Source organism: Somniosus microcephalus, chromosome 9, assembly GCF_052327205.1.
Source record: "Somniosus microcephalus isolate GS21.2 chromosome 9, FLI_Smic_1.0, whole genome shotgun sequence".
NCBI lineage: Eukaryota > Metazoa > Chordata > Chondrichthyes > Squaliformes > Somniosidae > Somniosus > Somniosus microcephalus.
In genome coordinates, this window is record NC_140995.1 from 134,714,564 (window position 1) to 134,737,608 (window position 23,045).

At 43.8% G+C, this 23,045-nt stretch overlaps 1 protein-coding gene across 50 annotated transcripts in view; it reads left to right on the forward strand.

Moving 5' to 3' along the window:
- trdn (triadin) overlaps nucleotides 1-23,045 on the forward strand; it is a 732,832-nt gene that overhangs the window by 449,124 nt on the left and 260,663 nt on the right. For 40 of the 50 annotated variants that reach the window (XM_085997256.1, XM_085997227.1, XM_085997243.1 and 37 more), the window contains 8 exons: nucleotides 666-710; nucleotides 1,475-1,495; nucleotides 3,742-3,786; nucleotides 8,050-8,070; nucleotides 10,131-10,175; nucleotides 11,082-11,102; nucleotides 12,651-12,695; nucleotides 18,427-18,447. In XM_085997256.1, coding sequence (XP_085853382.1) covers nucleotides 666-710; nucleotides 1,475-1,495; nucleotides 3,742-3,786; nucleotides 8,050-8,070; nucleotides 10,131-10,175; nucleotides 11,082-11,102; nucleotides 12,651-12,695; nucleotides 18,427-18,447 — 264 coding nt within the window. The remainder of the gene's footprint in view (nucleotides 1-665; nucleotides 711-1,474; nucleotides 1,496-3,741; nucleotides 3,787-8,049; nucleotides 8,071-10,130; nucleotides 10,176-11,081; nucleotides 11,103-12,650; nucleotides 12,696-18,426; nucleotides 18,448-23,045) is intronic. The other 10 variants (XM_085997223.1, XM_085997228.1, XM_085997244.1 and 7 more) reach the window with 7 other exon arrangements.

Sequence of the window (23,045 nt, forward strand, 5' to 3'; positions counted from 1 at the left end):
ATTTTTGTCCACTTTTCTTTGATGGTCACTTTTCTGCAAGCAGAAACTTCAGCCACAACGAAAACCCTCCTTTCCTTCAATGCCAAGCAACTGCCCTTTAAGAGCTACTGCCTCTCCCAAGTTCTTGCCCCTTTAGCAAACTGTGCTGCAGCTTAGGCTCCTTTAAATCCTGCCTAGGAAGCTAATTAAATCGAGGAGGAGTGCGGCTAGCTTTGCAAAATGCAGCAAAGCTATCTGCACAGCCTTGCCCGTGTTGCGAGCTGAGTTGTACCATCCATGGTTTGTAGGCGTTGAGCAGGAACTGGCGGTAATCAGGTGGTCAGCGTAAAAGTGGTGTTGGGGTCTAAATGACTTCACTTGATCCTTTTTTTTTACGCATTCATGAGACGCTCGACAGGATTTATGTCCACTGGAAAATCGGACTGTCCGTAAAAGCAGCAATAAGTGGGTGTGACTAAGCCATTTCATTCAGGGTCACTACAGCCCCATTTCTGTGCACAGACAGGGCAATACCCACCCCCATATGTTTTGTTATATTAATTATTGCATGTGTACATACAATATGTTGAATGTACATCTTATGAAACTAATATCTGGTTAATATTCATGTACAATTAATGTATTAACCATATTGAACCTAATTCAATTGTTCACCTAATTTTTAGAGGCAGTACCCGTAAAGCAAGTGAAACCCAAACCTACAGAGAAAGGTAACACAAAAGTTAAACCAATGAGATATTTACGTGTTTCTAACCTTAGAGCTCACTTTTCTTCCAATGCTAAAAGTACAAAATTACCAGTGGGTCTCTGGGGATGGATGGATCTAGCATTCTGCACTCCAGTTTTCTTGTCCTCTTGGCAATGGAAAGAAAATTGAGTTTTTATCCACACAGGACCATCTTGTAAAAATCATTTGACAATTTTGTAATAATAAAGCTAATGGCGCAGTATAATTTAAATAATTGACAAAATAACATTCAAATTAAAGTCTGGCAAGCTTGCCTCCTTGAACACTCTTTGTACCAACATGAGCATTGATGATTAACTTACAGAATCTGCACGTTTGTTGTATCTAGTGCAATATGCGAAGTGAAAATAGGAATGTACAGCAGCTGTATCTTTACTCACAGGGGTTAATTTGGACTTTGGTCAATAGTGTAAAAAGGGCAAAATCGTTTCGCCCGCCCGATGGAAATGAAAATCGGGAGAAATGTATAACAAGCGGCTGAATTGTTATCGCCCATTTTACACCATCACTCAAAGTCAAAATTACCCACTTTGTGTGATGTCATCAAACTCCTTTGAAACAATGTGCCAGGAGTAGAGCTTTACCAATCAAAGGAGGACACAATGATTGATGTCACTCCTGATCACCATTCAGAAACATATTGTTCCACCAGTAGTAAGGGACCTTCACTTTCAAAAATGTACTGACCTTGTTATCACAAATTTTCATTATTTTTGTATTGCACAGCAGTAAAGCCCAAAGTAACAAGTGAGTGACCTTCATGGAGACTTTATTCTTGTTGTTTGCAATAATGTTTTGTTGGAATTAGAGCTTTCTTTCTTTGCAAAAGCTGTAGAGTTAAATGATTAGATCTGCTTTCATATACAAAGCAAATTTGTACCTGTATTTACTGTTCACAGTTATTTTAATTTTCTGCTAACTTTTCTCAGTGGTTTGATTTGAATCAAATTTGCAATTGTTTGCAGTTAAACTCTGTGTGCCTTGTATATTTATATATTACCAGTGTCGCTCTACCAAATAAACAATGGGCCTGAATTTGCGGTCCGAGACTTCCCGTGGGAAAATGCCTCCGATCCGCAAATAAAGTCTGCGCCTACCTTCTGCCTCAGGATCCACGGAGACTCATGCTCCTGGGCCTCTACGCAGAAGCCCACATATCCCAGGGGCGCAGGCGATTCGCAAGCACCCCTGGGATCACGTGGGCCGGCCCAACCAATAAAAGAAGGCGATCCCCATTCATGCTTATGGGGATTCCATTTTCATACGGAACCCCCATAAGCATGAATGGGGATCACATAAAAAACCACATTTACATACCAAATAAATACATAACAAACATTGCATATTTAAAATTAATTAAAATATAATTTAATTAAATATTAAAACAGAAATTTAATTTTGGGGGAAAAATGTTTTGAAGGGGCTGAAAATAACCTGAATTTATTTTACAGGTTTTTTATGTTTAAATAATTTTTTTTAATGTATTTTTATGTTCATTTTAAGCTCTTACGCTAGTACAAGCAGGCCTTATACCCGGAACTTGCAGGGCCCTTACAGGTGCATACACACCCATTGGCCCCAGAAAATCTGGGCCAAAGTTATGCTTTATTATAATATAGTTCTTCAGCTAGGATGTTACAAACAGTGCAGCCTATTCCTCCCCAAGTCCCCGACAATTGTTTTTATAAAGGCATATTGCACTGTGCCTCGTATATATGAATACTGATTTTGTGGAGCTCCAATGAGATGAAATCTGACTTGTCGGCCAACATGCCTGATTTTTAGTGCGTTACATTTCATTGTGGAGATAAATGACGTACAAGGAGCCTTCATTGCGGCGACCACCAGCATTATTGCAATATAGTAATTGGATCAATTAGGTTCTGATCTAAATTGCACGTTCTTTGGGCAAGCTCCGTTTCTGGTTCTCCACTCCTGTACAAAATTGATACATGACTAAACCACTGGCCTGGCCTGCTTAGAATGGATTCTTAGAACTAGGTTTCTGTAGCAACAGTTCATACCTTTCAACATTTATATGTAACAGTGAATGTTGTTTGCGTAACCCAGAAAAATTGTACACTTCAGTTTCCCTGCAGTAAAAGACCTGGTGGAAAGGGTTGTCTGTGCTTTGCATGCTATCTCTGTGAAGATGTTGCAGCTCACACATTTGATTTGCTTCATGTGAACTGTGCCCCAGAGTAAAATAAAATATGCAAAGGTCAGTACACCTTTTTTCACTCCTTCTCATACTACAAAACTTCTTCCTTATGCTATGGAGCTGGGAACCTCCTTTTACCCTGCTACTTTCATCCAAGATTTGATCTCTTCCAAGAGGACCACCTTCCTTTGTTGCACCTCCTGCACCAGGACCTCCAGGGCATCCTCCGTAACAGGACGTTTCCCCACATTCCAGTTTCCAGACGTTTTTGGATTCACGCAGTTTTGGCCACTTTTGCTGTAGCTGATCACTGTTCCTCTCTGCGATCATATCTTCTGCCACAATGCCAACATCCTTTCTTTAATTGCAAACAACAGCACTTTAAGAGCTGTCGCTCACCAAATTTCTTGCCCCCAGCAAACTGCTGCTGCCCATGCTCTTTGCAGCCATTTCTCATGTATAGGAAGATGATGAAATTGATGCGAGGCCTACCTTCCTGTCTTTCTGCACAGCATTGCCTGTGCTGTGATCTGACTTGGACCATCCGTTGTTGGCCATGCTCAGGCAGTGTATGTAATAGTGGCATTGATGTTTAAACGACTTTACTTAACCCCCTTCTGTACGTATTTGAGGTTCTTGCCTCGATTTATTGCCACTGGAAAATCAGACTGCTTTTAAAAGCAGCAGTAAATGGGTGGGATTGGGGCAATTTTTTGGTGGTAAAAAGACAAAAATCATTGTGTCTATTGTTTTATTAATTATACATACAAGGTGTTGAATGTACAACTTATGAGACTATTGAACCTAATTCAATTGTTCACCAAATGTTTAGAGGCAGAAACCGCGAAGCAAGTGAAACCAAAACCTGCAAAGAAAGGTAACACAAAACTCAATCCATTGAGTTATTTACGTGTATTTCTAACCTCACAGTTCTCCTTCCATCCAATGCTAAAAGTACAAAACTACCAGCAAGTCTCTGGGGATGGATGGGTTATCATGTCTAGCAACCTGCTCTCCAGTTTACTCCTCCTCTCGGCAATGGAAAGAAAATGGAGATTAGTCCAGTTAAAACCAGTGTTTATTCGCACAGGACTGTCTTGTAAAATTCACTGGAGAATTTTGTAATAATAAAGCTAATGGCAAAGTATAATTAAAATAGTCAACAAAACAACATTCAATTTAAAATTTGGTAAGCTTATCTTGTTGAACTCTTCGGCTTAGGAATTAGGCCATGTAGTGTCCGTTTTTCAGGTGCTACACAGCCTCCTAAGTCACCTCAATGGGGAGCAGGTAGCCATATAGGCTATAGGCAAACAAGAGGGATTGTTTACCCATGACTGGAGCAGGCGTTAGGCCCTTTCCAGATGTAAAATAAGGGCCCTGCCGCAACATTGGTTTTCCTTGAGGCAGCCAGTGCCATTGCACTCAGGGAGAACTACCCTACAGATTGCAGAAAAACAGTAAATTGCTTACCCGTAAACCACCCTCCCAAACACTGCTGCTTCCAGCACCCCCAGGCCCAAGGACCCTCAACCTCCAGGCCTTGGCCTCACATTTGATCTCCCTTCCTTCCCTGCCCCCGATCTCCGGGCGCTGAACTCCGCTCACCCCCCCAACCCCCACCCCCAGGCCATCATTTACATCTGCGCTAACAGCACCTATATGGGAATGAAGTTTGAGGTCCAGCATCTGGGGCTCCTTGGACCTCACCATTTGTGCGGAGGGAGAGTTCCCCAAAATGGATGCTCTCGAATTTCTAGGATTTGGTAAACCAACATGACCATTAACAATTGGAATTATGTTCAGCAGCAGCAGGTATATCTTTGCTCATGAGGTTCATTGCAGTACAGACCTAGCACAGTTGGGTCTGGTTTTCCTGGGGTTTCACCAGCTTCCCACTAGACTTATGGCCAGAGACCTCTGGAACTTCCAAGGAATCTTGGTGTCTATGGCCGCGATTTTATTAATGGAGGCGGGTTGGGTGTGGGTCAGGTGGTTTCCGGTTTCCAATCCCGGCCCCAGCTGCATCCAGTCCACAGACGTGATTTTGCCTTGATTGACTTTGTTAAGCCCGCCCTGCGGTCTTGCCAGCCAATTAACAGAAACCCGGTCAGATGACGTCATTTGATGACATGTCATCTGCCGGTTTTCTTAAAGGGACCATGCAGAATTTTATTTTGACAGTTGATTTCTCAGTGTTTGACAGCATTGAAGTGCTGCAAACACTGACAATCATTGCACAAAGGTGATCTCTTGCACCCAGGCTCTCCAAAGACTCTCTCCATAGGCTGGAATAGATGGCAGCTGCAGGTGAGGTGACAGAAGCAATCTGTCACTGGTGAGAGAGGTTCTCCCAATGAGGTGGCACTGGATATGGATTTAAAAACTTGTAACCTAAAGAAATGTGTAAATATATTAAAAAATAGCTGGGGTGCCCGGCAGTGCCGAGGGTTTTTTGAGGGCATGTTGTTGTTGGAAGAGAGAGGGAGAGAGACTGGGGGGAGAAGAGAGAGACGGGGGGGAAGAGAGAGAGAGAGACTGGTGGATTTAATTCGGGATTAGCCTGGAGAGAGAGGGGGGGAAGGAGCGCCTCAGGCCTGGCCCGATCGACCCCTGCGAAGGAAGGAAGAAGGCGAGCTCTCCCTCCCTGTCCCACCCCCTCACTCTTTCCCTCCCTCACCGTCTCCCTGCCCCTGTCTCTCCCTGCTTTACTCTCTCTCTCTCCCTCCCTGCCCCTCTCCTCTCCCTCCCCCTCTCCTCTCCCTCACCTCCTCTCGCTCCCCTCTCCTCTCCCTCCCCCCCTCCTCTCCCTCCCCTCTCCTCTCCCCTCCCTCCCTCCTCTCCCCTCCCCTCCCTCCCTCCCTCCCTCCCCCTCCTCTCCCCTCCCCCCTCTCCCCTCCTCTCTTCTCCCCCCCTCTCCTCTCCCCTCCCTCCCCCCTCTCCTCTCCCTCCCCCCCCTCTCCTCTCCCTCCCCCTGTCTCTCCCTGATTTCCTCTCTGTCCCTCCCTCCCCCTCTCTCTCTGCCTTTCCTCAGAGCCCGGACGCGGTGAGCCGAAGCCTCCGTGTGCGGATCAGCGCCTCAGAGCCGGCCGGTGCGCGGCCTAGCACGTGAGGCCCGGCCGGACTCACCTTAGCTCAGGTCGCGCTCCAGGCCGACGTTGACGCGCGCGCTGACTCCCGCCCCGCCAGCCTTTACTGAGATGGCGGTGATGGCTACGCTCGGCTCAGTCCCGCGCCGCCAGCCTTTACCAAGATGGCGGCGATCGCGGGGCGGGACGGGCAGTGCCTAGCTCGGGCGTGGCTGGCGAGGAGAGGCCGAGGCTTCGAGGCCTGAGACCTGCAGGCAGCTCATCCACCGCCGAGGGGGGGAAAGCCCGAGTCCCCTTTGCAAAAGGATTTTTTTTTCTTTTAAAAGCAACTTATTTTTTGCTGGAAATCTATATTTACACGCAGAAAGTGGGAAAAAGAAATCAATAGTTAGGAATCAAGATGGCGGCTACTCACCTCAGCTCAGAAGGATTAGGCCCGCCCACACACGCAATGAAACGCCCCCCGTGATGCACCGATTGGTCAACCATCAGGTTAATCCCCTGTACGATTGGTCAACCATCACGTCACTCAAATGAGCGGAATGTTGCCGTTTTTTGAAACTTTTTTGTATACTGTCGGAACAATTTTTGTCTGATCAAAAAGTAAATACGCCTATTAGACTCCCCTAATGATAAGCTTTCTTTTGATATAACATGTGTAGGTACACTCTAACTTTTGATTGTATAGCCAGACACAGACAAAAAGACAAACAGACAGAAAGACAAACAGACAGAAAGACAGACAGACCAACCGTTTTATATATATATATATATATATATATATAGATGCAGTACCCAACATTTTCCTTCCTATGAGACTCACCATGTGCAACATTGCATCCTTCACACCACTTCTGCAGCTGTCATCAATCCAGAAACATTACAGCAGACTCACAACACGCCACACTTACCTGGCGTGATGTCTGGACATCGGGAAACCTGAGCCAGAAGCAGCAAAGTTCAATAATAGGCTGACAACTACTGGCAAGTACCTGTTAATAGGCAGGTAATTGCCTTTAATCCACATCCTACTGCTAGGTGTTGGGTCCATTCGCAAATCAGGGACCTGACACTTGGGAAAGCTGTTTGGAGGCGGGATGATGGCGGGATCGGAACCCGCCGTCAATTAAAACGATTTTAACTTATGACCCACCTCCAAACCCGCCTTCTGAGTGCCGGCAAAATCGTGGCCTATGTTTTTATTATTGGGCGCTGTTGAAAGCATTTGGAAAAACCAGTAGCAGATGAGAATCCTCCATCACAAATAAAACTGTGATTGATCCAATAGTGTGAAAGGCGAGATTATACCTAAATTTCTGCAGGATTCAGTGGTGGGTTAAAGAGATTTTGTGACTCATATGTCAAATGTGTTGTGCAAAGCACTTTACCACTTCCAAGGTTTATTGTTGTCCTGTACATGGACACTTAGTAAACTTCCGAATTAGTTATGGTAGGAGGAACAAGATCTAACGTCTGCCATTAACTTGCAGATTCTGCACACGTTAGTTGTGTCTGGTGCATTACCAGAAGTGAAAATAGGAATAATGTGCAGCAGCAGGAGGTGTACCTTTACACACAAAGGGGTAATTTTGACTTTGGCCTCTATGATTTTCATTTCTATTGACTTCAACAACATGCCTTCATATGAATTTTAGAAATCTGGCTGTGGAACTTAATATGCACGGGTGGGATGCTTGAAACATGCAATACACAATGCAAGGCAGTGGAGTGGCGTTATCTGCAGTTGGTGACCAGGAGCAGAACTATCCTGACTGTGAAGTACAATTTCTACCATTGGGTGCAAAGTAGAAAATGTATTCTTAACAGACATGTGCACAAATGGACAGTGATTGTGCGATATCATGAAGCAGCTTTTCAACAATGTGCCAGGAACAGGCCTTTACCAATCAAAGGAGGAAAACATTGATTGATGTCACTCCTAATCACCATTGAAAATCTAATTGGTCCACCTGGAATAGGGACCCTTCTCTTTCAATAAAGACCTAACTTGTTATCTCAGGTTTTTATTATTTTATTTTTTTCTTAAACAGCGGTAAAGCCTAAAGTAACAAGTGAGTGACATTCATGAAGAATTTATTCTTGTTGTTTGCAATAATGTTTTGTTGGGATTAGAGCTTTCTTTCATTGCAAAAGGTGTAGAGTTAAATGATTTGAGTTACTGGCATATACAAAGCAAATGTTTGCATGAATTTTCTGTTTACAGCTGTTTTAATTTTCTTATAACTTTACTCAGTGGTTCGATTTAAATCAAATTTGCTACTCTTATCTATATATAAAGGCACAGAGTTAAATAGTTTTGCACTCCCAAATAAACAATTGTTATACTTTAGTGTAATATGGTTCTTCAGTTAGGATGTTACAAACAGTAACGAGCAAGTTGCAGTCTATTCCTCCTCACCATTAATCTCCTCAACTAGACTCAACATCATAACAACCCCAACAATAGTTTTATTTTATAAAGACATGTTTCACTGTACCTTGTATATGTCAACACTGATTTTGCAGAGCCTCAGTGAGATGATATCAGACTGTTATTCAGTGCATTACATTTCATAGTGGAGATAAATAAGTCAAAGGGAGGCTTCATTGTGGCTACCAGCAGCATCATTGCACTACGGTAATTATATTAATTAGGTTCTGACCCAAATTGTACATTCTTTGGGCAAGCTGCATTCTGGTTCTCAACTCAACCGTAAACTATTGGTGCATGACTAATGCGTAGCCTGCTGAGGATAGATTCTTAGAGCAAAGTTTCAGTGACAAAAATTCAGAACTTTCAACATTTGTATGCAGCATTACTCACAAAAAAAGATTGCACTTCAGTTTCCCTGCAGTAAAAGACACCGTAGAAAGAGTTGTCCATGTTTTGCACAATAGCTGTGTGAAGACGTTGCAGCTCACAAATTTTATTTGCTTCATGTAAGCTGTGCCTCAGATTAAACTAAAATATGCAAAGGTCAGTACACCTATTTTCTCACTCTTTCTCATCCTCCTCATACTACCTCATTCCTCATGCTCTGGATCTGGGAAACTCCATGTACTCTGCTACCTCTATCCAAGTAGGGTTGACCTCTGCTTTGGGGTGGCGTCTTCTCCCAAGAGGACCACATACCTATTTGCTCCAGGGCATCCTTAGTAAAATGAAGTTTCCCCACATTCCTACTTCCAGACATAATAGGATTCCTTCAGTTTTGGCCACTTTTCCTGTAGTTGATTGTTATTCTTCTCTGCAAACAAAACAATTGCTAGAACAAAAACTCCCCTTTTATTTAACGGAAAGCAATAGCCCTATAACAACTGCTGCCTCACTGAATTTCCTGCCTCAGTCAAACTGTTCTGCTATCCGGGCTGCCTGCATGCATTTTTCATGCCTAGGAAGCTAATTAAACTGTGGAGGAGGGGGGCTAGCTTTACAAAATGCAGCAAGGCCTCCCGTCCTTTCTATCTGCACAGCCTTGCCTGTGCTGTGAGCTGAGTTGTACCATCTATGGTTTGTAGGCGGGAACAGGAACCTGGCGGTGGTCATGCGATGAGCGTATCAGTGGCGCTGGGGTCTAAATGACTTCATTTGACCCTTCTTTGTTTGTATTCATGAGAATCTTGCCTGTTTCATCTCCACTGGAAAATTTTACTGCCTGTAAAAGAAGCACTAAATGGGTGGGACTAGCAGCCATTTTTGGAGCCACTACCTGTGATGAAATATTCACCATCATCACTGCCTGTGACTGAGATCGGTTTCAGTGCCATTTCCCTTCCCCCAGACCTCATTGTATTGTGTACTGGAATGTGCTGTATTGTATACTGGAATGTGCTGGAATGTGCTGTGTGTAGGGCTCCGCCCATACCTGGCCCCGTTTGTAGGCTGGCTCAGTCTGACCTCAGCCTCCAGAAGGAAGACATCTCTCTCGCTTACGTGTTACGTTCTAAGTTAATAAAAGCCTTGTTTTGTTCTGCTAACTTCGAGTCTCGGAATTATTGAGGCACATCACTACCGTCTCATTTTTGTGCAATATTAACTATTGTATGTATGCATAAAATATGGTGAATGTACATCTTACGAGCCAAATATGATTAATATTGAACCTAATTCAATTGTTCACCAAATGTTTAGAGGCAGAAACCGCGAAGCAAGTGAAACAAAAACCTACAGAGAAAGGTAACGCAAAACTCATTCAATGAGAACTTTGTGTGTGTTTAACCTCACAGCTCTCCTTCCTTCCAATGCTAAAAGTACAAAACTACTAGTGAGTCTCTGGGGATGGATGGGTTATCATGTCTAGCATCTGCTCTCCAGCTTACTCCTCCTCTCGGCTATGGAAAGAAAATGGAGATTAGTCCAGTTAAAATCATTGTTTATCTGCAAAGAACCATCTTGTAAAAACCATTTGACAATTTTGTAACAGTAAAGCTCATGGCAAAGTAAAATTTAAATAATGAACAAAATAATGTTCAGTTTAAATTCTGGTAAGTTGCCTCCTTGAAGACTTTCAGAAGCAACATGAGCATTGATGATTAACTTACAGAGTCCGCACATGTTAGTTGTGTCTGGTGCACTACAAGAAGTGACAATAGGAATAAGGAGCAGCAGCTGCAGCTGTATCTTCAAACACCAGTTGGTAATTTGACTTTGGCCAATGATGTAAAACGGGTGATATTGGGTCAGCCGCACTTTGTACATCTCACTCGATTTCCATTTTCATTGAAATCAATAGACTGAAAATTGGGAGATGTTTAAGGGTGGCTGAATCGATGTTGCCCGTTTTCTTCTTAGGCAATCCCTAGGAACCGAGGATGACTTGGTTGCACACTAAAAATAAGTTCTCAGGTGACTGATGAGTCCAATGCAGGACCTACAGTCTCTGTCACAGCTGGGGCAGATGGTGGTTGAAGGAGCGGGTGGGTGGGGTGCTTGGGTTGACGTGCGCTCCTTCTGCTGTTTGCGCTTGGCTTCCGCTTGATCACCATTCAGAAACAAATGAGTCCATCAGTAGTAGGGAACCTTCTCTTGGAAAAAGTATCGACCTGCTTATCTCAGATTTTCATCATTTTTTTTCTTAAACAGCAGTAAAGCCTAAAGTAACAAGTGAGTGACTTTTGTGGAGATTTTATTCTTGCTGCTGGCTGTAGAGTTAAATGATTAGAGCTGCTGGCATATACAAGGCTAATTGCGTATGAATTTTCTGTTTACAGCACTATCAATTCTCTGATAACTTTGCTCAGTGAACTGATGGTTGGATTTGAAATCAATTTGCTACTGTTTTCTGTTAATATATATACACAGAAACACAAGGCACAGAGTTTCAGTTTTCACCTCGAAATAAACAATTGTTATACTTTAGTGTAATATGGCTCTTCAGTTAGGATGTTACAAACAGTAACAAGCAAGTTGCAGTCTATTCCTCCTCAGCATTAATCTCCTCAACGTAACTCAACACCACAACAACCCCAACAATTGTTGTTTGAGGAAGACATGTTGCACTGTGCCTTGTATATATGAATGCTGATTTTCTGGAGCCTCAGTGTGATGAAATCAGGCTTTTTGGCCAATGTGCCTGATTTTCAGTGCATTACATTTGCTAATAAAGATAAATGGCAGTCAAAAGGAGATTTCACTGTGGCTACCACCAGCATTATTGCAATATGGTAATTCTATTAATTACATTCTGAGCCAAATTGCACATTCTTTGGGCGAGCTCTATCGCTGGTTCTCACTTTGGCCTGGTCTGCTGAGGTTGGATTATTAGAGCTAAGTTTCTATAGCAACAGTTCATACCTTTCAACATTTGAATGTAACAGTGAAAGTGATTTGTTTACCCCACAAAAAGTGCGCACTTCATATTCCCTACAGTAAAAGACACTGTAGAAAAAGTTGTCCATGTTTTGCCTGCTAGTTCTGTGAAGACATTGCAGTTCACAGATTTAATTTGTTTATGTGGACTGTGCCCCAGAGTAAACCAAATATGTAACGGTCAGTACACCTATTTTTGATCCCTCCTCATACTACAAAACATCTTCCTTCAAGCTATGGATCTGGAAACTCTATTTACTCTGCTATTTCCATCCAAGCAAATGTGTCCTCTGCTTAATGGTGACCGTCTTCTCCAGGAGGGCTACCATCCTTTGTTGTACCTACTGCATCAAAACTGCCAGGGCAACCTCAGTCAAGGGAATTTTCTCCACATCCTGTCTCCAGACATTTTTAGATATATGCAGTTTTGGTAATTTTTCCTGTAGTTGTTCACTGTTCATCACTGCAGGCTCAACTTTTGCTACAATAAAAACTTTTATTTTCTGAATTGCAAGCAACAGCTCTTGAAGAGCTGCTGCCTCACCGGAATTCCTGCCCACAAGCAAACCGTGCTACTGCTCATGTTCCCTGTACCCATTTTTCAGGCACAGGAAACTGAGGAGGAGTGGGGCTAGTTTTGAAAAATTCAGTAAGGCCTGCCTTCCTTTCTATGTGCACAGCCATGCCATGCCATGAGCTGACCTGTGTCATCCGTGGTTTGTAGGTGTTTGCAGGAACTTGCTGTATTCAGGCAGTGAGGGTAAAAGTGACATTGGAGTCTAATACCTGGTTAATATTCTTGTACAATTAAAGATTGACTAATTTTGTTCCCCAAATGTTTAGAAGCAGAAACCATGAAGCAAGTGAAACCAAAACCTGCAAAGAAAGGTAACACAAAATTTATACCAATGAGATACTTACATCTGTTGCTAACCCCGCAGCTCACCTTTCTTCCAATGCCAAATTTCTAAAACTACCAGTTAGTCTCTGGGGATGGATGGGTTATTAGATTTAGCATTCTGCACTCCAATTTTCTGCACCTCAACAATGGAAAGAAAATGGAGATAAGTCGTTAAAATCTGTGTAGAAACAGCTTGTAAAAATCATTTGAGAAATTTGTAACACTAGTCAGAGTCATAACGGCACAGAAGGAGGCCATTCGGCCCATCAAGTCCATGCCGGCTCTCTGTAGAGCAATCCAATCAGTCCCATTCCCCCGCTCTATCCCCATAGCCCTGCAAGTTTATTTTCCTCAAGTGCCTATGCAGGCTCCCCTTGAAAACATTGAGGGGGAAAAAATTCAGTATCACCCAGTTAGGGGTGCGATTGTGGGCCATGCGCAAAGTTTAGCGCCTGGCGCTAATTATCACCTCCAACTGCAAACTTGGCTTTTATCGCCCCTGGAGGTGATTGGAGCGCTAAATCAGGTGCTACACACCTGCCTTAAGGCACAAAGGCCGAGGAGCGAGGCGCTACCTCAGAGTGCTGGCGAAGCTCATGTGATGTCAGTCAGCAATAGAACACAGACACACTGGCGCCGGCCAGTTCTTAAAGGGGAGGGTTGATCTTGCTCTCCATCCACATCCTGCTCATTGCAGCCTTGAATCTCAGCCTGGAGAGACCTGTACATCAAATCTGCTGGAAAGAACAATGGAGAGGGCCAAGGAAAGAGCTCAGTGTGCAGCCCCCACAGTCTCTTCTAAATCGATACAAGGAAGGGCAAATCAAAATGAACCTGCAAAGTGCTGCTCAGTACCCAAAACTCCTTCACACAGCGTTGAATCTCTCCAGAAGTCTCTCTCTCTCTCTCTCTCTCTCAGAATGCGTGATGCAAAAATGGTCACCTTTAAATAGCACTCCCCCAGTCCCTTCCTGACTGCAAAACGCTCCACTCATCCTGTCGTTGCTAGCGGCAGGCGGTAAGGCAGGGGGTGCCACTCAATATCTGGTCCGGGGTGCTACCAGGGCATTGCACACTCGACTGACGTCACAATCTGCCGGCGCAGGAGATCGTGGCGGTAGCGTTTAGCGCTGCCGCAAAATGTCTAGTTAATTTTGTGAGCGGCGCAAACATCGCCTCGCCCGGGCGCTAGTTGCTTTGCACCCCATTAGTGCCCTCTTAAGGAGCTAATGGGAGGCGCAAACCAACTTAATTTTTCCCCGAGTGTCTCTGCTTCCACCACTTCCCTTGGCAGCGAGTTCCAGGTCCTCACCACTCACTGCGTAAAAAAGTTTTTCCTCACATCCCCCCTGAATCTCTTGCCCAAAACCTTGAATCTGTGTCCCCTAGTGCTTGTACCATTAACTAGTGGGAACAGCCTTTCCCAGTCTCGCCTATTCAAACCCGTCATAATCTTGTACACTGCTATCAAATCACCCCTCAATCTCCTCTGCTCTAATGCAAACAAATCCAGCTTCTTCAATCTATCCTTGTAGCTAAGATCCCCATCCCCAGAATCATTCTGATAAATCTCCTCTGCACCCTCTCAAGTGCCTTCACATCCTTCCTAAAGTGTGGTGACCAGAACTGGATGCAATACTCCAGTTGTGGTCTAACCAGCGCTTTATAAAGGTTCAGCATGACTTGTCTACTTTTGTACTCAATACCGCTATTTCTGAAGCCCAAGATCCCATATGCTTCGCTAACCACTCTCTCAATATGTCCCGCCACCTTCAGGGACCTATGCACATTAACTCCCAGGTCCCTCTGTCCCTGCACACTCTTTAAACCTCTGCCATTAAGTGTATATTGCCTCTCCCTGTTCCTTCTGTCAAAATGCATCACCTCACACTTCTCTGTATTAAATTCCATCTGCCACTTGTCTGCCCATTCTGCTAGACTTTCTATGTCCTGTTGCAGTTGATTGGTATCATCCTCACTGTTTGCCACAGCCACAGGTTTGGTGTCGTTGGCAACTTTAGAAATTCTACTCTGTATTCCAATACCCAGGTCATTTATATATATCAAAAAAAGCAGTGGCCCCAGCACTGACCCTTGGGGAACACCACTGTCTACCATCCTCCAGTCTGAAAAACAGCTATTTACCACAACTCGCTGTTTTCTGTCCTTAAGCCAATTCCTTATCCAAGCTGCCACTGGCCCACCTATTCCATGAGCCTCAATTTTGTTAACCAGCCTTCTATGTGGTACTTTGTCAAACGCCTTCTGAAAATCCATATAGACAACCTCCATTGCATTCCCTTCATCAATCCTCCCTGTTACTTCATCAAAAAGTTCAAATAGATTAGTCAAACATGATCTGCCTTTTACAAATCCGTGTTGGCTCTCCTTAATTAGCTTAAAGCTCTCCAAGTGCCTGTTAATTTTTTCCTTGATTATTGTGTCTAAAACTTTACCCACCATTGATGTTAAATTGACCGGCCTGTAGTTACTAGGATTGCCCTTACACCCTTTCTTGAACAAAGGTGTCACATTTGGCACTTTCCAATCTTCAGGCACCTCCCCCGCATCTAGGGAAGATTGGAAAATTATGGCAAGCCCTTTCGCTATCTTCTCCCCCAATTCCCTTAGCAACCTGGGATGCAAGCCAGCTGGACCTGGCGACTTATCCACCCTAAGCATACCCAGCCTTTCTAGTATATCCTGTCTATCAATTTTCACCCCTTCCATTGCTTCTATGTTTTCCACTTCTACTGATATTTTGTCAGCATCCACCTCCTTAGTAAACATCGATACAAAGTACTCATTGAGTATTCTAGCCTTGCTCTGCGCCTCTAAAATTATATTAGCCTCTTTGTCTCAAATAGGCCCCATCCCACCTCTTACTACCTGCTTACTGTTTACATGCTGGTAGAAGATTTTTGGGGTTCCTTTTATGTTAACCGCCATTCTACTCTCATATTCTCTCTTTGCCTATCTTATTTTCATCTTCACTTCCCCTCTCAACTTATTGTATTTGGTCTGATTATCCCTTGAAGAATTCACCTGACATGCATCATACACTGTTTTTTTGTTTCATCATCTTCTCTATCTCCCTCGTCATCCAAGGAGCCCTTGCTTTGGTTCCCTTACACTTCCCTCTTGTTGGAATGTACCTAGCCTGTACTTGGAACATCTCCTCCTTAAAGATCACCCATTGTTCCGTAACAATTTTTCCTGTCAGTCTTTGGTTCCATTTTACCCTGGCTAGATCCTTTCACATCCCATTGAAGTTAGCCCTATTCCAGTTTAGAAGTTCCACTCTAGATTGTTCCTTGCTCCTCTCCATTGCTAATCTAAGTCTTATGATACGGTGATCACTCGTACCCAAGTGTTCTCCCACATACACTTGGTCAACCTGGCGCACCTCATTCCCCAGCACCAGATCCAGCAATGCCTCCTTCCTAGTTGGGCCAAGAACATACTGGTCAAGGAAATTCTCCTGAACATATTTCAGAAATTCCTCCCCATCCTATCCCTTTACCCTAGCATTAACCCAATCGCTATTTGGGTAATTAAAGTCCCCCAATATCACCACTCTATAGCTCTTGCATATCTCTGCGATTTCCCTGCAGATTTGCTCCTCTACCTCCCTCTCACTATTTGGAGGCCTGTAGAATACCCCCAATAGTGTGATCATACCCTTTTTGCTCCTCAACTCTAACCAAATTGATTCTGTCCTTGTCCCCCTCAAGAACATGCTCCCTTTACCCTAAAGCTAATAGCAAAGTATAATTAAAATAATCAACAAAATAATGTTCAGATTAAAATCTGGCAAGCTTACCTGCTTGAACACTTTGCATACCAACTTGAGCATTAATGATTATCTTACACATTCAGAGTATGTTAGTTGTGTCTGGTGCACTGGCAGAAGTGAAAATAGGAATTATGTTCAGCAGCAGCAGCCATGCCTTTACATACGAGAGGTACATTGCAGTGCAGACTTTGCACAACCAGGGATTTGGCTGTTTTTCTGCAAGTTCGACCAGTTTTCCACCAGACGCATGGCAGGAGTCCTCCGGAACTCCAAAGGAATCCTGGTGCCTATGTTTTTAGTATTGGGCACTGTTGAAAGCACTTGGCAAAACCAGCAGCAGCTGAGGATCCTCCATTCATTCTTTCTTCACTAATAAGACTTTTTTTTTGCAAAATTGTGAAAGGTGAGTCTGTACCTGAATCTTTGCCGGATTCAGTGGTGGGCTGAAGAGATTTTGGCCTAGAAATTTGTTTCGGGCAGTATTGGATCGGCCACCCGTTATACACAGTGCCTGATATTCAGTTCCATTGACAGCACTGCAACTGAACATCAGGCGCTGCCTATAACGAGCGGCTGATTCGATACCGCCCGTTTTGCACCACCGCCCGCGACGAATTTCTAGCCAAAAGTGCCTCGTAGTCAAATGTGTTGTGCACAGCACTTGACTATTTCCAAGGTTTATTGCGATCTTGTACATGGACGCTTAATAAACTTTTTGAAGTAGTTATACAGGATCTAACATCTTGCAGTAAATACTGTACATAGAGTATTAGAATGATCAAATTTGGGAATTATGTATCATCTACAAACAAAGAGAGCGTAGTTCTGTTTGTTCACTAATTCAGTTTTAGAATGGTACGATTTAACATAATGTGCCTACAACACACAACAACATGCCTCCATAGGAATTTTAGAAATCTAGCTGTGGAACTTTTCAAAAAGGAGTCGCATGTCTTAATATCTGTGATTGGGATTCTCAGAACATGAGCAAACAATATAAGACAGTGGAGTGGATGTATCTGCAGTTGGTGACCAGGAGCAGAACTATCCTGAGTGTGAAGTATAAATTTCAACCATTGGGTGTGAAGTACACAATGTATTCTTAGCAGACATGTGCACAAATGGACAGTGTGATAGCATCAAGCTGCTTTTAAACAATGTGCCAGGAGTTGATCTTTACCAATCAAAGGAGGGAAACATTGACTGATGTAACTCCAAATCACCGTTGAAAAACAGGCAATTAAGTGGCTATAATCCTCTTCCCGCCATTAGCAGTCAGGTCCCTGCACAAATCTGGGACCTGACTCCCGGGAAGATTGGTTGGAGGCAGGTTGGGAGTGGGTTTGGGACCCGCTCCCATTTTGGGGGATTTTCCCAATGGTGCCGCCTCCAAACCCGCCTCCCCAGGGCTGGTAAAATCCAGCCCTTTGAGTAGCAACATGAGCATTGATGATTAACTTACAGAATCTGCACGTTAGTTATGTCTGGTGCACTACAAGAAGTGACAATAGGAGTAAGGAGCAGCAGCTGTATCTTCACACACCAGTTGATAATTTGACTTTGGCCAATGGTGTAAAACGGGTGATATTGGGTCAGCCGCACGTTGTACATCTCTCCCGATTTCCATTTTCATTGAAATCAATAGACTGAAAATCGTGAGAGATGTTTAAGGGCAGCTGAATCGATGTTGCCCGCTTTACACCATCACCCAAAGTCAAAATTATCCACTTTGTTTAAAAGGAGCTTGATGACATCACACAATGTGCCAGGAGTAGAGCTTTACCAATCAAAGGAGGACACAATGATTGATGTCACACCTGATCACCATTCAGAAACAAATGAGTCCACCAGTAGTAAGGAACCTTCTCTTTCAAAAATGTATCGACCTTATCTCAGATTTTCATCATTTTTTTCTTAAACAGCAGTAAAGCCTAAAGTAACAAGTGAGTGACTTCTGTGGAAATTTTATTCTTGCCGCTTGCTGTAGAGTTAAATGATTAGAGCTGCTGGCATATACAAGGCTAATTGGGTATGAATTTTCTGTTTACAGCGCTATCAATTCTCTGATAACTTTACTCAGTGAATTGATGGTTGTGTTTGAAACCAATTTGCTACTGTTTTCTGTTAATATATATACACACACAAGGCACAGAGTTTCAGTGTTCATCTCGAAATAAACAATTGTTATACTTTAGTGTAATATGGCTCTTCAGTTAGGATGTTACAAACAGTAACGAGCAAGTTGCAGTCTATTCCTCCTCACCATTAACCTCCTCAACTTGACTCAACATCACAACCCCAACAATTGTTGTTTGATGAAGACATGTTGCACTGTGCCTTGTATATATGAATGCTGATTTTTCTGGAGCTTCAGTGGGATGAAATCAGGCTTTTTGGCCAACATGCCTGAATTTCAGTGCATTACATTTCCTAGTAAAGATAAATGACAGTCAAAAGGAGGTTTCACTGTGGCTACCACCAGCATCATTGCAATATGGTAATTCTATTAATTACATTCTGAGCCAAATTGCACGTTCTTTGGGCGAGCTCTATCGCTGGTTCTCACTTTGGCCCTAAAAAATTGCCACATCACTAATGCTCTGGCCTGGCCTGCTGAGGTTGGATTATTAGAGCTAAGTTTCTATACCCACAGTTCATACCTTTCAATATTTTAATATAATAGTGAAAGTGATTTGTTTACCCCACAAAAAGTGCGCACTTCATATTCCCTACAGTAAAAGACACTGTAGAAAAAGTTGTCCATGTTTTGCCTGCTAGTTCTGTGAAGACATTGCAGTTCACAGATTTAATTTGTTTATGTGGACTGTGCCCCAGAGTAAACCAAATATGTAACGGTCAGTACACCTATTTTTGATCCCTCCTCATACTTCAAAACATCTTCCTTCATGCTATGGATCTGGGAAACTCTATTTACTCTGCTATTTCCATCCAAGCAAATTTGTCCTCTGCTTAATGGTGACCGTCTTCTCCAGGAGGGCTACCATCCTTTGTTGTACCTCCTGCCTCAAAACCGCCAGGGCATCCTCAGTCAAGGGAATTTTCCCCACATTCCTGTCTCCAGACATTTTTAGATGTACGCAGTTTTGGTAATTTTTCCTGTAGTTGTTCACTGTTCATCACTGCAGGCTCAACTTTTGCCACAATGAAATAATTTATTTTCTGAATTGGAAGCAACAGCTCTTGAAGAGCTGCTGCCTCACCAGACTTCCTGCACACAAGCAAACCGTGCTACTGCTCATGTTCCCTGTACCCATTTTCATGCATAGGAAACCGAGGAGTGGGGCTAGTTTTGAAAAATCCTGCCTTCCTTTCTATCTGCACAGCCTTGCCATGCCGTGAGTTGCCGTGTGCCATCTATTATGTCCATGTGTAATTGAGACACAGACTGCAGGAGTTGGTTATCACAGGTCTTTACTGAGTGGAGATAACCTGGAACTACTATGCAAAAGTTACTACACAGGCTTATATACAGGGGTGGTCACTACTGGTACTGCAGTATACAGGGGCTGCAGAATATAGTTCCTTCTGCAAAGTACATACACTACAATTCCTCCCCTTTTAGCTAAACAGTACATAACATTCGATTAATAATTAAATAACATATTTACAATTACAGTTGCTAGATACATTAGTTGAAGTTAAGCAATTATAAGTTCAGTCTTTGAGGAGGCTTCCTGATTCTGTCTGGATAACGCCTCTTTAGGGTATCAGGTTCTTCTGGCAAAGTTGATTCGGGATCAATGTCGTTGTTTGGTTCGTCTGCTTCCAATGTCACTGATTCTGAGGTAGATGCAATTGGTACTTCGGTTTCATCACCAGGTGTATTGGATCGTGGCGTGGAATTGATGTTTTCCAGTGACTCTAGAATCTGGTCAGCATGGCGTCTTACAATGCTCTCTCCAACGTCCACGGTATACATTAGAGGTCCTTGCTGTGTAAAGATCGTTCCTGGCTGCCATTTTTATGTGCGGTAGTCCCGGGCCAAAACTGGTTGACCTATCTTAAAACTCCTGGTCAGCCTTTCATTCATATTCTGAAACTGCTTGTTCTCCACATCTCTTCTGATGTTTGGCTTAACCAAATCCAAGCGGCATCGTAGTCTTCGATTGAAGAACATCATGGCTGGAGTTTGGTTGGTAACCGCATGTGTCGCATTCCGGTAGGCAAACAAGAAGTTGTCCACCTTGTGTTGTAGGGGTATGTCTTCATTACACATTGCCTTGATAGCCTTCTTGAATGTTTGAACGAACCTCTCAGCCAACCCATTGGTGGCTGGACGATATGGGGCGGATGTGTAATGCTTAACACCATTGTTCTTTAAGAACCTCCGGAACTCTTCAGACACAAACTGTGGTCCATTGTCGGAGCAAATCTGTTCAGGCAGCCCATTTCTGGCGAATATGGTTCGTAAGACTGTGATAGTTTTTTCTGTGGTGGTTGAGGACATTTTTATTACCTCTGGCCACTTTGAATGTGCATCCACCGCAATTAAAAACATCGAGTCCATAAATGGACCAGCAAAATCAATGTGCACCCTTTGCCATGGAGATGAGGGCCACTCCCAAGGATGTAGAGGGGCTTGTGGTGGGGCATTTTGGACCTTCTGGCATCCTGTACAGCTCTTGGTCATCTCTTCGAATACTCTATCGATTCCCGGCCACCACACAAATACTCTGGCTAAGTTCTTCATCTTTACCCCTCCCAGATGACCCTCATGAAGCTCATTGAGCACTCTATCCTTCAATTTGGGTGGAATTACTACTCTGGATCCACACATCAAGGTTCCTCTGCACACTGACAGCTGTTCTCTTCTCGGCGAGAATGCTGGCAGCAGTGGTTCGCCATGTGCTGGCCATCCCTTCACCGTTAAATCATAGACCCAGGAGAGTGTCGGGTCATTTCGTGTTTCCTTTTCTATGTTTGCATTCGTCACAGGGAGACATTCGACTATGGTCGAGTGGAATATCTCCACTGGATCCACTGCAGGTGCTTCTTCCACCGTCGGCAACGGTAGGCGCAACAATCCATCAGCATTCCCATGCTGTTTAGTTCCTTTGTACTCGATGTCATATTGGTGTGTCCCTAGGAAAAGGGACCACCTCTGTAGCCGTTGTGCTGTCATTATCGGTACGCCCTTCTGAGGGTTGAAAATGGAGACAAGAGGTTGATGATTAGTTAGTAGAGTAAATTTCTGGCCATGCAGGTAGTGATTGAACTTCTTCACCCCCCACACCAGGCTGAGGGCCTCTCTGTCAATCTGGGCGTAGTTACGCTTGGCTGAAGTTAACGAGCGTGACGCAAAAGCTATCGGCCTCTCTGAACCATCAAGGAATTTATGTGACAGTACCGCTCCAATGCCGTAGGGAGGCGCATCACACGCCAGTCTTATCGGTAGTGATGGGTTGTAGTGAGCCAATACTACCCTTGAAGTGATGAGGTCCTTACTCTTCTGAAAGGCCCGCTTACATTCATCGCTCCATTTCCATGCTACTCCGGTTTGTAGTAGGGCGTTCAGTGGGTGCAGAATTGTGGACAAATTCGGCAAAAACTTATGGTAGTAATTCACCAGTCCGAGGAATGACCTCAGTTGCGACACATTTTCAGGCGCTGGAGCCTTAACTACCGCTTCAATTTTGTCAGTGGACTTATGTAACCCCTCTTCATCAATCACGTGGCCACAATACGATATCTGTTTCTTAAAAAACTCGCACTTGGGGCGATTGGCTCGTAGCCCATGTTCTCTTAGTCTAGTGAGCACCTGCTCTAGGTTGGCAAGGTGTTCACTGTTATCTTCACCTGTCACTAGGATGTCGTCCAAGTAACACTGAGTCCCCGGAATCCCTTGCAGGACTTGTTCCATCGCTCTTTGCCATATCGCCGGAGCTGATGCTAATCCGAATACCAGTCGATTATACTGGTAAAGACCTTTGTGTGTGTTTATCGTGAGATACTTCCTAGAGGATTCTTCAACCTCCATCTGCAAATATGCTTGTGCTAGGTCAATTTTTGTAAAACACTTCCCTCCAGATAGTGAGGCAAAAATATCTTCTATCCTCGGAAGAGGATATTGTACTGTGTGAAGGACTGGGTTCACCGTCACCTTGAAGTCCCCACAGATGCGAACCTTCCTTGGCTCCTCAGACTTATTGTTTAATGTTTTCTACATGACAGGAACGATGGGTGTCGCCCACTCGCTTCAGTCTACCTTAGATAACATGCCTGCATTCTCCAGATTCTCCAGCTCTGCCTCGACGGCTGGGCGAATTGCATATGGTACCGGTCTTGCTTTGAAAAACTTGGGAATTGCATTCTCTTCTATTTTTATTGAGGCGGTTACGCCTTTAAGAGTTCCCAGTTCTTGTTGAAATACCTCTTTGGCGTTAGCTAAGATTGTTGACAATCGTCCAGGAGTGACGTTGTCATCCTTTTTACCAGCCACCGTCAGTGCCTGAATGGAGTGCCAGTCTAAACTTATCTTTCTGATCCATTCACGTCCCAATAATGGTGGTCCACCATCTTG